Source organism: Schistocerca americana, chromosome X, assembly GCF_021461395.2.
Source record: "Schistocerca americana isolate TAMUIC-IGC-003095 chromosome X, iqSchAmer2.1, whole genome shotgun sequence".
In the NCBI taxonomy this organism is placed as follows: Eukaryota; Metazoa; Arthropoda; class Insecta; order Orthoptera; family Acrididae; genus Schistocerca; species Schistocerca americana.
In genome coordinates, this window is record NC_060130.1 from 546,580,062 (window position 1) to 546,598,166 (window position 18,105).

General features: G+C 43.4%; 1 protein-coding gene across 1 annotated transcript in view; it reads right to left on the reverse strand.

Moving 5' to 3' along the window:
* Positions 1-404: 404 nt before the first annotated feature.
* The window catches only part of LOC124556757 (regucalcin-like), a 46,309-nt gene continuing 28,608 nt past the window's right edge, over positions 405-18,105 (reverse strand). The window contains exons 3-6 of the mRNA XM_047130758.1: positions 17,461-17,664; positions 14,673-14,885; positions 8,924-9,036; positions 405-694 (exon numbers count right to left, since the gene is read on the reverse strand). Coding sequence (XP_046986714.1) covers positions 458-694; positions 8,924-9,036; positions 14,673-14,885; positions 17,461-17,664 — 767 coding nt within the window. The 3' untranslated portion in view covers positions 405-457. The remainder of the gene's footprint in view (positions 695-8,923; positions 9,037-14,672; positions 14,886-17,460; positions 17,665-18,105) is intronic.

Consider the following 18,105-nt stretch of genomic DNA (forward strand, 5'->3'; position numbering starts at 1 on the left):
ACAAAGTTTCATTGTCCTATGATCTCTTTTTTCATGGGGGGTCCTCTCAAGTAGCGAAAGTTTAATTATAACCACCCTTACTCTTCCACTTTTCAGCCCCCCTCCTTTTTTGCTTATTACTGGCTGTCAACCTGAGCTCTTGATATTTTTACATTCGCTTCTCTGCTTTCCGAAGGGTCTTCTTAAGTTTCCTATATGCTGTATCTTTCACTTTGTCATACATGCTTCTACAGACTTGAGTTTCTTCTCAGACGTTTTATACCGCAATGAAATAAAGCTTATCTTTCCACAGTGTGTGAAATCTCGTGTGACACTCGATTAAATATTATGACAAAACTGAAATGAATTCAGTATCAACGAGGAAAGGGTGGTACAGGCAGGTAAGAAAATACAATCAGGCTGCGTTAATGTTATAGGGAAGAGGTTTTATTATTTGTACAGTACGCTACACAGAGAGTTAGACGTCGCGCACAGCGTTGTACTGCGCACGGCCCTTCACGCCGAGCCCGGTGACTCGCCAGGTGCAGCCGGCCAGCGGCTGCTGCGCCACTTCCTCGTCGCTGAGGCCAGAGCGGGATGACGTCACGTACAGCTGGTCGAGGTCGGGGCCGCCCCACGACACGGACGTGGGCCGCTGCACCGGCAGGTCCAGCTTGAACTCTACTTTCCCAGTCCGCGGGTCCATTCGGATCACCTACACAAGCGCCCAAAGGATTAGTCAATACGGGGGATGGCCACAGAGGGCACTCCTACTGCACAATGTATATTGAATTCGCTAGCAACCGTTTAGCGCCATTATTAAAAATAAATACGGCCGAAAGAAGTAATTTTAGACTGAACGCTCCCCTAGTTCACTCATGACGTCTCAGAACGAACTAGCCTGGTACTGTTTTTAACCCTGTTTAATCCCAGTGCTTGACCCAAACGTACATGCAAAATGTTGGGATATCACCCACAAACAACTGACTGATAGCGTTGTTGACATCTTACTGCACCGTACATCCTGGACATGATGTTATGGTTTTTAACTGCGGATATTCTAGGTGTATTCCGCAATTCATTTTAAGTGACATCATATTGTTGTCGTAGATATTTTTGTACCATGGATTTTTATCATATTGACTTTCAGATCTGAAGATGATCATCACACACCGAAATTGATAATAAATTGACCAAGTTTGAAATAAGGTCCTGGAATTAAAGAGAATTACAGCTTACGTTCCCAGATTCGCTGTTTTTCCTCATTTCCTCATTTCCACAATGCCACAACTAGTATATCCTGATAATCACGGAAACTACAGAAAACTAACTCAGTTCTGATAGCAGTCTCACGTCTGATTTCAGGTGTGGCTATGTTGCTGCGGAAATGGAATTTCTGCAGTGGAGAGGGCTATAGATAAGCCGTAAGGGAGCGGCACATCTCATTAATCCCTAAATCCACCCTTTTGTAGGACTGCACTTACATTAAGTAGCATATTACAAATACATGAAGTAACTTGTGGTTGTAACTTCGCAAGAATGAAGCCACTATGAAGGTTAGAGGCGGTGATGCATGATATTGGTTTGTTGCTAGCAAGTCTCAAGGCTGTGGGGCATGAAAGGACCAAATCCATAGAGCATTCTCAACAACAATAATACAAATGCTGAAATTCTCTCTGATAACTTGTTGTGCACCGTACTATCCACCCGTTAACTTTGGCAAAACCTATTTTTACAACTGTCTGCAAGAACGAAAATTAACCTCATACTGGCAATAGACAACAGTGTTAGGATTAACAACAAATATCCACCGAATTCTTTATCATGTTTGTGTGCTTGGTATATTCGTGTGGAGAAATCTTAAACGTTACACCTGATACATACCACCCAGACTTTTACAGTATAAATGAGCATACCTTAAAAAATTACCTCCTGTTACGAGATTAATTATTATGAAACATTTTCATTACACCATCATTCAAGCATACGCAGATCTTTGCTGAATTATGTCCTATGGAAGCAGTTCCATGCTTTCAGTACTTTGATATACTGAGAAATCTTTCTACCAGCAATATCAACGTCTTTGCAACTGCGTTGTGTTACGATGAAGAATGAATAAAAGGAAATGAGGGTCACGATGAACTTCTAAAATCACACTAACTAGTGGGGTACAAATCATGGGTCCGGCAAATTTCCATCCGCGTTTAAATCAGAGTGACAAACACGAGGAAAAGACAGTGCCAGAACTAATTTCTGGTGACAGATTCCTGTATGCATTTCAACAACTAACTATAAGAACACCCATCTTGTTTCCTCAAAGCTGTCTTTCGAGACACAGCAGGTTCATCCTCAGACGAAGAGGTACAATACGTTTTATACAATGTGGAGCTAGTCGCTGGGATCGCAGATATATTGTGTAGTTCGTGTAGTTGTAAGTACGGCACTTAAAAGCACTCCTATACACACTAGCGCAGAAAAAAATAAGACTTAAATGTTGTTAAATCAGGTGCACCTAACAAGGGGTTCATCAGACATGTTAATCATGGATTTAGGTGAGTCTTAGGTATGATGTAGAGGGACCTGTCTTGAGTACCTGGCCAACAGATTTTTCGTACGACTGCCCCGAGTTTCCACCAAAATCGACTTGAAGTTTTATGCTTATCTCCTATACCTGTAACATTAGTCACGCCAGCGAGCGTAGTGCAGCGAATAAGGTTCACGACTCCCGCACTGGTGATCCAGGTTCAGACTGCTGTGTACGACTTCGTACACAACGGCAAGGAGAGGTGGGCAACAGAGTGGTGCGGGAGCTGTCGTCGTAAGACAGCTGGACAAGAAGAGAAATCATTAGCGAACAAGTTAACATAGTTAACAGAAGATTTACTTAACTTGTATTTTTCCAAGTGCGCCAAGACTCATTACAAATAATGCAGCAAGAAACAAGAGTCCTCCTGATACCATAGCAACAAGCGTAAGGCTCTCTGATCTAAAGTCCGAACGATGGTGTCAGAGTCGCGAATAGTGGCACGTGTACGGGTGGGTTATGTAGCTGCCACCTCATATGTCGTGGTGACAGAGGAAACTCGCAGTCCAGGGCCGCTGCAGCGGGCTTGCACCATTACGTCCGCCGGATCCCGCACGACCGTTATCGGCGTCTGACGGAAACTTGCAGTTCCGTTGCCAAATTTGAGACGCCCATACATTGGTATAAACACATGGTACCGCACAGACCCTGCCCGTGTAATTTTTGTAATTTTTTTTTTTCAATTTCATTGTACAGAATATCATTAAATAGCGTAGGTGACGCAAAATTACTCAAAAATAGTCATTTTCGCCGTAGTAATGTCATTATCAAATCAGTCATTACGGCAGACTTTCTTCAAATGTTTATTCCGTTAGTAGTTACTAGTTAAACTTCCAAATATTTGGACTACGTTCTCTTCATATGTTTCCTAGATACGACTTCGCCTCTTGTTTTCCCGCATTCTTCATGGACCGTTATGGGATCCCCAGGAGCTGAAGCAGTCAGCTGGCAGGTATCGCCAACATCAGTTGTTCACAACGTGACATCACTGCAGTGTGTCTCAACAGAGTACAGTGAAATAAAAGAAGAAAGCTTTTCTACAGAAGGACAACCACAAGGAGATACATCAGAAATAGGGGAGTCTTATGAGCAATCAAGATGCGAAGTCACTAACGCCCTCAGAAACACCGAAAAATTCCTTCGCAGTTTGAACCTTCTTATAAATATACCTCTGATACGATTTCCGCTAATTCCACTGCAACTGGAAATGCTACATCCAATGCAATACACCATCTGTTGGCCGAAAGACGAATCATGGTTGTGGGTGATTTAATAGGCATAATCCATTCTTCATCAACGAAATTACTAATGCAAAAAAGATTATTTTTGAATGATTTTGCTTTACATATACCATCTAATGATATTCTGTACGATGAAAATGAAAAAAAAAAAAAAATGTACACGGGCAGAATTTAAACACTGACCGCCAACGTGTTCGCGCTGAACTTTAGCTGCTGCGTTACGCTCGCTTATCGAAACCTGAGTAACGTTATGGATATTGGAGGTACGCATAAAACTTCAGCATCGATTTTCTCGGAAACTAGAGCCCATCGCAAGAAAAACCGCTAGCCGGATAGTCGGGGTCGGAATACATCCCTCTACAACATAAATGCTGTACTTACAACACATAACGTTGTCACGATCCTAGCGACTAGCTGTACCTAATATACACCGAGGTGTCAAAAGATCTGAGCTGCAATAGCAACATTTAGAATTCATCTTCTACAAACACAGAAATGGGGCATTTAAATTACGTAGAAGGAAGACACAAAGACGATGTTACATTCCCATAACACTTCGAAGATGCAGGCTTCCAATTAGTCTAGGTAGAAGGAATATGTAATGGTTGTCAGAAACAGCCTGAAAACCTTAGGTTGTTTCCCGGGAGGTTGTGCTAAGAAGTAACCGTTAAGGAACAATTCGATACGTTGCCCCGTTTATGAGTTATATAGCATTGAAGTTAGCCAATGAGGTCGCTGCGCGCGCAAATTCAAGCAGTTGCACGAACTAAAATGCGGCAATGTGCAGAAATCTTTGGTTCATGAGTCACCAATTATTCAAATGCTCATTACCAATTGAAAGCTTCCATTTTCGGAAGTGATAAATTAAGTTAGGTTTGAGGAAATCAAACGAAGAACAAGTTTGGAAACACTGTCTGGCAGGTTGCTTGAATTCGCCCGCGTGACAATCTGGTTGGTTAACTTCAATGCTAAATAATTCGGAAACGGAGCGATGTATCGAATTTTTTTTCTTAGCAATTATGTCCCAGCACTACCTCCCCTGCAACATCCTTACAAGCTTTTCAGACGGTTCTGACTAGCCTGTATAGATGGTTTACGTATGGGGAACAGACCTGAGGACAATGCTGTAAAAAGAGAAGTCTAAGCAGGTTTACATGGGATGGGATATACAATGCTGCGAGAAGACTGACAGGGCACTGAAATGCGTAACTGGAAACAAGGCCCCTGGAGTAGACGACATTCTCTCAGAATTATAAAGATCATTAGAAGATTATTCTACCTAGTGTGCAAGATTCAGGAGACAGGCGAAACAGCTTCACACTTCAGGAAGAATACAAGAACTCCAATTCCAAGGAAGACAGGTACCGACAGGTGTGAATACTACCGAACCACCAGTGTATAAAGACAATACTGGCACTACAACTTACATGAGAAGTTAGGTTGAAGGTGGGAAAAGAAACCTGGCTGCAGTTACAATGATGACACAATACATTAAGACTACCTGCTTAATAGCTTGTTTGCCTGTCTTTCGAACGAAATACATCACTGATTCTGCGTATCAGAACTCCGACAGTTTGTTTGTGGGTTTGTGGAGGCATGTGGCATTACATGTCTACACTCAGGTCATGTAATTCAGTAAATAACGGGACGCTCACTTGGGTATGTGGTGATGGCGCCCGATAGAGACGCAGATGGGATCCGGAGAATTTGCATCAGGCAACTTCGGTCTGCAACACATCAACGTGAGTTCACTATTGCTCCTCAAACCACTGTAGCACGCTTCTGGCTCCGAGACACGGACAATTATACTGCTGAAAAATGTCATCGCCGTCGGGGAAGACATCAAGCATGAAAGGATGCAGGTCCCATGCAAGCGGAGGAGATTGTCCCGCACAACATAACACTGCTCCCACCATCCTGCGTCCGTGGCGCGCTGCACGCCTCGAGCCGCCATTCACCTCGATGACTGTGTATGTGGGGGCGGCCATCGACCTAGTGTAGCAAAAATTTGATTCACCCGAAGAGCCGACGCGTTCCCGTTGTTCGACGGTAGAAATCCGATGGTCCTGTGCCCACTGCAGTCGTAATTGGCGATGTCGTTGGGTCAACATGTGAATACGTAGGGGTGGTCTGCCGCGGACCTACGTGTTCAACAATGAACGATACACCCGAAGAGCCGACACGTTTCCATTGACCGACGGACGTATCCTGATGGTCCTGTGCCCACTGCAATAGTGATTTACGATGTCCTTGGGCCTTGTTCAACGATGTACGATGAACGGTGTGATCCGAAACACTTGTACATGCACACCAGCACAACGGTCTTTCGGCAGAGATGCCACAGATCACCATTCATACTACTTTACAGAGCAGACAAGTCTCCGTACCTCACGTTCTTTGGAGTGGTTCAGAAGGGAATGAGGCAGTGTCGTAGCGTTCCATAGCCATATTTTGGGAGTTCAGCACAGTGAATTTTGTGTACAACATAACCACATATAAACTGCAAGCATGGGGACGCGTAGGGGCGTAAATTTCGGACCTTCAGAACATTATGACTTTAGGCTGAGCTGTGGAACTCGCTGTCGATCTGTCTAACTTCTACCACAGATCTCGACCATTTCTACTTCTCTTAAGGAACTTACTGTTTCATGCAAATGTTGGTAAGGTAAACAGGTATGTACAACTAAAAGTTATAACCATTCTTTATTTTTTCTGTTTAATAACTGACGCCCTACAAGCAATCAAAGTAGCACAAAGGGTTGCGTGAGGTGTGAGACTTGGTGCAGTATATGCTCCAGTCTATAGCTCACACCTATGATAAAATGTCATATACTAATGGATTTTAATTTGCTTAGGATACCTTATGTAATATACAAATTCGACGGGAGTTACTTATATCCAAGGCATTTGACTACTGCCATGACAGGTAGTTCTTACAGCCCAAGCTTCAACATCTACTTGTAATAATTTCTGTGGCGCTGAAGAGTCCAACTGGAAATGTTCTTGATAGAATACCCAAACTAATTTCATCCATGTGTATGTGCAACCAAAATATGGCTGTAGCCACCGTCTTTAAGCCACCAGGAAGAGAACTATTCACTGTACACGTACGACGGATGTCTGCGTAGGTTAGAAGTGGGTACCGTAAGATTTTCTTTTAACGAAGCCTTTCTGGAAATGATTCCCATTTACAAGTTTGTTTTCTTTTTGTACCATGCCGTTTTTACAAAATGTGTTAGATATATGCATTACGTAAGAATCTCGTGGTACAAAGAGAAAAAACCCTGAAAATGAGAACCATTTTCTCAAATGTGTTGTGTAAACTATGAAGAAAAGAAAATCGTGAAAGGTAGCAGAAAAAATATTTATAAACAAAACCCATGTTTTCACAGTGGGAAGCTTTCAAAAAAACATTTATAATGGACTAAATCAATAACTTACAGTGTGCCACACATATTCTGTTCACCTCACATTTCCCATCACTTATGGAGCTTGGAAACAGTTTGCAGCAGCTAGGGGCCTAAAGAATAAAAGCATATCGCTTTCTGAAAACAAGTACTTATAACTGTCAGTGTATGATTCTTAGAGACGTTGAGATCTTTCTTTATCTGTTAGGTTCAGTTTCTGTGGCACTCTCATTGCAGTCTAAAAAACCTGATCCTTTTAAAAACGTCCTTCCTTACGTCCTTCGATGTCCATTTACACACATTGCATATATCAAAACAATTTTCCAGTATATCACTCAGCTGTGCTGCAAGTTGTCGTATTGTGCAATGAAGCAGGTTGCTAGCACTTTAGCAACGAACGTAAACTGTGCACTTTATACATTGACAGCTGAAAACGCGTTATTTTACGATTTTTTTTTACTATCACACATTTCTCTCCCAGGATGCCTATCCTTGTCACTGTTTCTGAACTGCAAATTTCGCAGTGAAAATTGTGCTGCGATTCTACAGTTTAACTTTGAACTTCACTTGCAAAATGGTTAAAATGGCTCTGAGCACTATGGGACTTAACTTCTGAGGCCATTAGTCCCCTCGAACTTAGAACTAGTTAAACCTAACTAACCTAAGGACACCACACACATCCATGCCCGAGGCAGGATTCGAACCTACGACCGTAGCGGTCTTGTGGTTCCAGACTGCAGCGCCTAGAACCGCGCGGCCACTTCGGCCGGCCTTCACTTGCACCTCTAATCAGATTGGTCTATTGTCTTTAACTGCAATCGCGTGTGATTTATGATTCCAGAGTGGACAAAGTGGTACAGTATGATCACACAATTACTTGTGAGGTACAGAGCACAAATCCAAGCCCCGGAACTTCAATTTTTTCCTAGTTTCTTAAATAGTTCCTTGAATGAGGCCCTAGTAGTTTTCATTTTCCATACCTGATCATCTGCTCTAGGGTTCAGTCGCTAATGACCCCAACACCGACAGGATTTAAACTTTCTTTCCAATTTGCTAACGAGGCGAACAAAAGCTGAGTTTGGTAACCTACATTTAAATAATACAAGCACCTGCCGTTAATATGATTTCTTCGACCTTAAAACTTAGCCCCCCCCCAAAAAAAAAAAAAAAAAAAAAATGTGCAGTAAAATAATCAGTGCTATATTATCAGTATCCCTTCAACTCTTCTCGTACGCCGTGATGAATGTAACTGGTTTCTATTCGAAGGATAGGGATGGAGTTCTAAGAAATTATTTTTCTAAGTACTATGCCCCTGAGAAAGCCGTCAAGACATGCGTTGACAAAAGTTTTGCAACAAAAATCAGTCTCTCATGGTCAGTGGTTGTTATTCTGTGATACGAAGTGATAAAACGAATATATCTATAAAACAGTGGAATATCCATGCTTAGAAATTTCTACGGATATTCACGAGAACTTACGTGGATAATATTCGTGCCAAAGCATTTTACGAAATTTATCTGAAGTGAAGACAAAATTTTATCTTAGCATGCATTTCAAAATCAATACAGTGTTGACTCCAAATTAAAAAATGTACCCAGCTTCTACTCTTACCAACTCTTGAATATAAATATACTCTCCCTGAAGAAGGAGAGGGTCATACGAGAGACAGAATGTGGTCCTATGAAATATTTTCATTCAGTTAAGGTACTCACGCGCCAGCCATTGAAGAGTGCGATCCACAGTTTCCCTTCACTGTCAATGGTCATGCCGTCCATTACACCCTCAATTCCGGCTTCGGTTATGTTGAAAACAATCCTTCTGTTACCTGCAACATTAATGAAAAATAAATTTATTATCCATCCCAACGTATTCGGCATATGAACGAATGAAACAATTGGAGTAAAAATAACATTACATACCGCCTACAAAAAAGGAACGGAAAATTTAGGGAGAGAACTTAAGACATTTAAGGTTTTTCCGTCTTCAGTTTATTGTAACCCATGATGGAAAAGAAACTCTAGGTTTGTCTTAAGTTGTTTTAAAATAATTAATATAATTTACGTAAATTTTGCGTAAAATATTTGAAACTTACGAAGACAAACGTAACGGCATAGAAACTTCTCAAACGTCAAATGCGCACATTTCCAGCGTGGAGCAATATAGCTAAAATTATTAATACATTTATTTTACTGACCGCTGCTAACAAGGAACTCCTTGAGTGTGAAGTCGCAAAAGGCCAATGATGTTTATGGCAACATTGGCTGCTAATGGCAGCAGGGCACGAGACTGGAGATATTCAAATCTGAGCACAGCACGAGGATATGGAGCGTAGTCGTTCTGCTTAATCCAATAGTAGCTCACAACAGTGTTACAGTGGTAGTGGTGTTAATACAAAGCAGAGCAATGGAAACGATAAAAAAAAGCAAACATTGCATTATATCTATCACAAAAGTTTCCGAAGTTGACATTTCGTCAGAAAGGAATTCGAGGAATATCGCAGAGTTAGAAAGAAGTGGCAGATGAAATATTAGGGTTTCTGTAAGATGAGTCAGTGGAATGTGTGGTGTCATATACGCTGGACTGTGCGGACAACACACACACACACACACACACACAACACAACTTTGGAAGGGGATACGCAATAAAGTAAGAACTAGCATTTTTCACGTAAGCATGGACATGTAGTGTTTCATGGTATTATTAATTGTCTCTTTTACTATAAACATGATAGACTGTCAAAATTAAGCAGCGTACACTCGGTGCTCATTACGCACGAGATTTATTACTTTTCCACGTCGATTTCAGAGAATTTTTCTTTTCTAGGGCTCCGTACCTAATTCGACGAAATCGTAACCCTTAAACACTGAAGCGCCAAAGAAACTGGTATAGGCATGCGGATTAAAATAAAGAGCTATGTAAACAGGCAGAATACGGCGCTGTGTTCGGCACCGCCTATATAGTACAAGTGTCTGGCGCAGTTGTTAGATCGGTTACTGCTGCTGCAATGGCAGGTTATCAAGATTTAAGTGAGTTTGAAGGTGGTGTTATAGTCGGTGCACGAGCGATGGGACACAGCATGTCCGAGACAGCTATGAAGTGGGGATTTTCCTGTACGACCACTTCACGAGTGTACCTTGTGTATCAGGAGTCAGGTACAACATCAAATCTCCAACATTGCTGCAGCCAGGAAAGATCCTACAAGAACGGAACCAATGACGAATGAAGAGAATCGTTCAACGTGACAGAAGTGCAAGCATTCCGCAAATTGCTGCAGATTTCAATGCTGGGTCATCAACAAGTGTCAGCGTGCGAACTGTTCAACGAAACATGATCGATATGGGCTTCCGGAGCCCAATGCCCACTCGTGTACCATTGATGACTGCAAAGCCCTACGCCTCGCCTTGGTCCATCAATACCGACATTGGACTCTTGATGACTGGAAACATGTCGCCTGATCAGGCGAGTCTCGTTTCAACGTGTATCGAGCGGATGGTCGTGTATGGGTATGGAGACAACTTCATGAATCCATGGACCATGCATGTAAGCAGGGGACTTTTCAAGCAGGTGTACATCTACATCTACATCTACATCTACATCTACATCTACATCTACATCTACATCCATACTCCGCAAGCCACCTGACGGTGTGTGGCGGAGGGTACCTTGAGTACCTCTATCGGTTCTCCCTTCTATTCCAGTCTCGTACTGTTCGTGGAAAGAAGGATTGTCGGTATGCCTCTGTGTGGGCTCTAATCTCTCTGATTTTATCCTCATGGTCTCTTCGCGAGATATACGTAGGAGGGAGCAATATACTGCTTGACTCTTCGGTGAAGGTATGTTCTCGAAACTTTGACAAAAGCCCGTACCGAGCTACTGAGCGTCTCTCCTGCAGAGTCTTCCACTGGAGTTTATCTATCATCTCCGTAACGCTTTCGCGATTACTAAATGATCCTGTAACGAAGCGCGCTGCTCTCCGTTGGATCTTCTCTATATCTTCTATCAATCCTATCTGGTACGGATCCCACACTGCTGAGCAGTATTCAAGCAGTGGGCGAACAAGCGTACTGTAACCTACTTCCTTTGTTTTCGGATTGCATTTCCATAGGATTCTTCCAATGAATCTCAGTCTGGCATCTGCTTTAGCGACGATCAACATTATATGATCATTCCATTTTAAATCACTCCTAATGCGTACTCCCAGATAATTTATGGTATTAACTGCTTCCAGTTGCTGACATGCTATTTTGTAGCTAAATGATAAAGGATCTATCTTTCTGTGTATTCGCAGCACATTACACTTGTCTACATTGAGATTCAATTGCCATTCCCTGCACCATGCGTCAATTCGCTGCAGATCCTCCTGCATTTCAGTACAATTTTCCATTGTTACAACCTCTCGATACACCACAGCATCATCTGCAAAAAGCCTCAGTGAACTTCCGATGTCATCCACAAGGTCATTTATGTATATTGTGAATAGCAACGGTCCTATGACACTCCCCTGCGGCACACCTGAAATCACTCTTACTTCGGAAGACTTCTCTCCATTGAGAATGACATGCTGCGTCCTGTTATCTAGGAACTCCTCAATCCAATCACACAATTGGTCTGATAGTCCATATGCTCTTACTCTGTTCATTAAACGACTGTTGGGAACTGTATCGAACGCCTTGCGGAAGTCAAGAAACACGGCATCTACCTGTGAACCCGTGCCCTCTGAGTCTCGTGGACGAATAGCGCGAGCTGGGTTTCACATGACCGTCTTTTTCGAAACCCATGCTGATTCCTACAGAGTAGATTTCTAGTCTCCAGAAAAGTCATTATACTCGAACACAATACGTGTTCCAAAATTCTACAACTGATCGACGTTAGAGATATAGGTCTATAGTTCTGCACATCTGCTCGACGTCCATTCTTGAAAACGGGGATGACCTGCGCCCTTTTCCAATCCTTTGGAACGCTACGCTCTTCTAGAGACCTACGGTACACCGCTGCAAGAAGGGGGGCAAGTTCCTTCGCGTACTCTGTGTAAAATTGAACTGGTATCCCATCAGGTCCAGAGGCCTTTCCTCTTTTGAGCGATTTTAATTGTTTCTCTATCCCTCTGTCGTCTATTTCGATATCTACCATTTTGTCATCTGTGCGACAATCTAGAGAAGGAACTACAGTGCAATCTTCCTCTGTGAAACAACTTTGGAAAAAGACATTTAGTATTTCTGGCTTTAGTCTGTCATCCTCTGTTTCAGTACCATTTTGGTCACAGAGTGTCTGGACATTTTGTTTTGATCCACCTACCACTTTGACATAAGACCAAAATTTCTTAGGATTTTCTGCCAAGTCAGTACATAGAACTTTACTTTAGAATTCATTGAACGCCTCTCGCATAGCCCTCCTCACACTACATTTCGCTTCGCGTAATTTTTGTTTGTCTGCAAGGCTTTGGCTATGTTTATGTTTGTTGTGAAGTTCCCTTTACTTCCGCAGCAGTTTTCTAACTCGGTTGTTGTACCACGGTGGCTCTTTTCCATCTCTTACGATCTTGCTTGGCACATACTCATCTAACGCATTATGTACGACGGTTTTGAACTTTGTCCACTGATCCTCAACACTATCTGTACTTGAGACAAAACTTTTGTGTTGAGCCAACAGGTACTCTGAAATCTGCTTTTTGTCACTTTTTCTAAACAGAAAAATCTTCCTACCCTTTTTAATATTCCTATTTACGGCTGAAATCATCGATGCCGTAACCGCTTTATGATCGCTGATTCCCTGTTCTGCGTTAACTTTTTCAAATAGTCCGGGTCTGTTTGTCACCAGAAGGTCTAACATGTTATCGCCACGAGTCGGTTCTCTGTTTAACTGCTCAAGGTAGTTTTCAGATAAAGCACTTAAAAAAATTTCACTGGATTCTTTGTCCCTGCCACCCGTTATGAACGTCTGAGTCTCCCAGTCTATATCCGGCAAATTAAAATCTCCACCCAGAACTATAACATGGTGGGGAAATCTACTCGAAATATTTTCCAAATTATCCTTCAGGTGCTCAGCCACAACAGCTGCTGAGCCAGGGGGCCTATAGAGACATCCAATTGCCATGTCTGTTATGGTGTGGGGCGTGTGCAAATGGTGCAAATGGCTCTGAGCACTATGAGACTTGACTTCTGAGGTCATCAGTCCCCCAGAACTTAGAACTACTTAAACCCAACTAAGCTAAGGGCATCACACACATCCATACTCGAGGCAGGATTCGAACCTGCGACCGTAGCGGTCACGCGGTTCCAGACTGTAGCGCCTAGAACCGCTCGGCCCCACCGGCCGGCGGACGTGTGCAGCTGAAGTGATATGGGACCTCCGATACGCCAGATACGACTCTGACAGGTGACAGGTAAGTAAGAATTCTGTCTGATCACCTGCATCCATTCTTGCCCATTGTGCATTCCAGCAGGACAATGCGACATCCCACAGGTCCAGAATTGCTACAGAGTGACTCCAGGAACACTCTTCTGAGTTTAAACACTTGTGCTGGCCACCAAACTCCCCAGAGATAAACATTATTGAGCGTATCTGGCATGCCTTGCAAGGTGCTGTTCAGAAGAGTTCTCAGTCCCTCGTACTCTTACGGTTTTGTGGACATCCCAGCAGGATAAATGGTATCAATTCCCTCCAGCACTACTTCGGACATTAGTCGAGTCCATGGCGCGTCGTGTTGCGGCACTTCTGCGTGCTAGCGGGGGCCCTACACGATATTAGGCAGGTGTACCAATTTCTTTGGCTCTTCTCTGTATTATCACTTTGCTGTCCGTCCGTCTCTCTGTCTATCTATCTGTCCATATGTGTGTCTGTCGGTCCGTCTGTTAAGATCTATTTATGTTAGAAACCGGCAGAGTTATCAAGTTGAAATTTATGCCAAATAGAAAGGTCTACGGTCCCTTGGCGGTATAAAAGATTCAAGCTCCTAAGTAAATGGAAACAAAAAAGAAGGCCGTCTGTTAGGCCCCTTTTTCTCAGGAACGAGCAGAGGTATTAAGCTGAAATTCATGTCTAACACTATGGCCTATGGTTCCTTGGCAGTATAAAAAATTTAACCTTTATCAGTGCAATCAAAGAATATGGCCATGTATGTCTCAAATTTTGATACTCGAAAACTCACCCATCAAAACCTAGAGTTGAACTAAATATATACATAATTAAGTTTGTATAGAACCCTCAGAGCCCGAGTACTAGTCGCATATGTCCGGATCTTGTTGAAGCGAGGAATCCGTGAATAATCAGTGTAAAACCGGGAAACAACGGTTCTTGGTCATAGGATCCCATGTACAGTAATAGTCTACAGCTGTTCACCGTCATTACTGTGATTCGAGAATGCCCCACATGTCTGCGACTTGAGAAAAATTCTGATTATTGTCCACTTATGCGTAGAAGAATTACTAAATTACGAAGGACTTCTAATTAAGTATCACTTACTGATGTTGCCAGTATCGACGTCGTAGTCGTACGCAGCAATGACGTAGCTGGAAGTGTCGGAGTAGTACATGACGTTGCCGTTCCAGGCAATCCCGTTGGACACAGAGACGGGTGACACCTTTGGGACAGCTGTGCGGGAGTCTGTGTCCAGCAGGTACAGGGTAGCCTGATCCGGTGTCACTTCGCCAACAACCGGCTCTGGGCCCATCGTGCCTGTGGTAAGAAAATTATCTCATCGCAGTGCGAGCAAAAGATTACCAACAGTGTCTGTAGTATAGCACACAGTACAGTTTTCGGGTTGAACACTTGCAAAAGAGTCTTATGCGCTAATATGTTAAAGGAAAGTTTCAACCACTAGTTTCACTACAGCATAAATTTGACACACAATAGAAAGAATTAAAGTCTGTTACCATCTGGACGGAAACTTAGCTGCAGATTTAATTACACATTTTCGAAAGCGTTAAGTACCTTGGATCAGTCTATCATTTTCATAACTGAGTGGCGAATGCCACAGCATTCTGATAGTTTCGTCGAATCTAGACGATTTCAGAGTTGCAAAAAAGAACCAACTGAAGATATGTTTACTAGATTCTAACAACAGTCGTATTATTGAAGTGCAGCCCTGGAGCCCTCTATTCACAGTTCACACATACCTGCTGTGGTAGAATGGACGGCCAATGGGTACACAACACGATCACCTCAGTTGGCATAGTTGGTAATTTAGACAGCACTGCTACATTCCTTACGTGTTGAAACCGGTCGCTTTGGCCTATCTATGACGTCTCCGTGATGTTAACTCTCAGCAAAATAACGCAAAACCACGTTTCGCTCATGAAAGAACGCCGCACCACAATACAATGGGTGTTCTACTGCTTCCCCGACCAGTACGTTTGCCAGATCTGTCACCCACTGAAAACATTTTATCATAGTTTGCCGAGAAACTGCCACGCCACTATTCGCTAGCGGCTACAGCTGATTACATCTGTTATAGAGTTGAAACAACATGAAATGGCGTATCCCTATCTGTCATTCAAGCTCAGTACAACTTGATGGTAAGCCAGGTTGGAGCCATAGTCGTTCCAGAGATCACAGCTGTGTGTAGTAAATTTATCACGCTGTGTACCCCAAATCCCCTACAGAATTACACTGTCCAGTTACATTTTTGTGACCTCTTGGCAAAATCCTGAATGAGCACCTTTTGCAGCGCTTACCGCTAAGAGGCATTATGGAAGGTACCGACAGCGATGTGGAGCCCTGCCGACTCCAGGGCCGTGGCCAACTGCGCTAGGTTCCTCGGTTGCATTGATCAAGCTGGTAGACGTGATCGTGCTGGGTAAAAACGAACTGCATGTATGGGTGGGCGTGGTTCCCAAGGATAGATGCATACTTATGTTGGCCGCTTGTGCCTTCCAAAGTGACATCACTGAGGGAATGTCGTGAAAACATTCCGCAGACAACAACGCTCTCTACTCCGGCCAGGTATGCTTTCAAACGTTTCACGCCGTACACGCCAACGACCATCTGTCCGACGGAGCATAAAACGTGATTGACTGAAAAGGCCACCTGTCGCCACTCAGTGGACGTCCAGTTGCGTTCGTTCCAGTGAACAGCAGTCAGCAGTCTGCATGGTTCGTTGACCAGGCGCCTGATGTGGAGGCCCATTCGCCGCAATGTTCCTGAACAGTTGTTGAGGTGACACTGTTGGTAGCTGCCTGGTTCATCCGGACGGTCAGTTGCTCAACAGCTGCTCGTCTGTTAGCCGGCACTCGTCTCCGCAGCCGTCGTTCATCCCTGTCATCTATGCTCCGTGGTGCACCACAAGTAGCCTTGGCGCATGTCTTGAATAGCACCATTTTGCCATACACAATATACTTTAACCACAGCGGCACGCAAACAGTTTACAAACTTAGCCGTTTCGGAAATGTTTGCACCCTTGGCCCGAAAGTCAATGATCACCCCTTCGGGGCGTCTGATAAATCACTTCGTCTCCGCATTACGACACCGACTGCTCTGTTCTTCGCGTCCCAAAAAATGGTTCAAATGGCTCTGAGCACTACGGGACTTAACTTCTGTGGTCATCAGTCCCCTAGAACTTAGAACAACTTAAACCTATCTAACCTAAGGACATCACACACATCCATGCCCGAGGCAGGATTCGAACCTGCGACAGTAGCGGCCGCGCGGTTCCAGACTGTAGCGCCTAGAACCGCTCGGCCACTCCGGCCGGCTCTTCGCGTCCCGCCGACACGCTTTATACACCCTGCACTGCTAGTACTGCTACCTTACAACTGTGAATAATTATTGCACGTTGACGTCGGGCATATGCGATGGTCATATTAATGTGATTGGACCGTGTAATAATGCATTCTTACTGCTATAATGTATACAACCAATTAGTAAAATTCCTAGCACTGCAGTTTTAGCTGCCAGCAGTATAGTTATGTCGAAACTGAAAACAAGCGTCGAAGATAATCATTGTAATTGCTGCCAGTTACATGAAACAGGTAAGTCATTGGAATAGCTGTTATATTTATGTCCGCTAATGGGGGAAGACTATCGTAGTACTTCCTAAAAAGACTAATTTTTATTTTGGATGTATATTCAGACACTTCTTGACTACTTATGTTTTAGAGAAGTTTGCAAGACTTCTAAAGACGATTGCGGGCTGTCAGTAGGACCTCAGTAGAGTTTCCCCAAGCTGAGAGTCGCTACTACGGTGTAACCTGCCATAAAAGAACAGGCAGGTATCGAGGTTCTCGCTGTCAGCCGCCCATCGAATCATACTCACCCGCCCAGACGCGCCCACGGATGTCAGCCTTGCCGTCGTTGAAGCGGTTTCCCGGCTTGTCCTCTTCCACGGTGTCTATCTCCTCCAGGCTAGATGGCGTCTCGCTGACTCCATCCCAAGTCATCACTGCCAGCGTGTGCGACACAGTAACCACGAACTTGTCAGTCGAGTCACGCAGTGGTATAACCAGCGTCACGTTGTTTGCTGTAATACATACGATCAGACATTTAATGATGCGCTACTTAAATAACGAGAGTTCATTTCAGGGAAATTGTTACTGAGTTAAGAACGTAAATGCTCCTGAAACAGACGAAATTGTAGGCAACGTGCCTACTTTTATTTTTACTTTATATCTTTTAAGATTTTTCGGTTTCCATGAGGCCATTGAGCCAAATCCACTGGTTCATATAACACTTACGGCATCACATAAGTAACAGCATGAAAATAGAACGATTTTCATGCGATAAAGTGAAAAAGAAACTCTACAGACTATCTCCTATTCTAGGTAAGAGATGTAGCCATGTTTCGGATCTAGTCTTTCGAGATTTATTCCATACGCACAATTTAACATATCTATTCGAAACGTATAAATCATTTCTGTATCATCTTCGCTACGGCTATCATTTGATTACCTTATTCTTACTA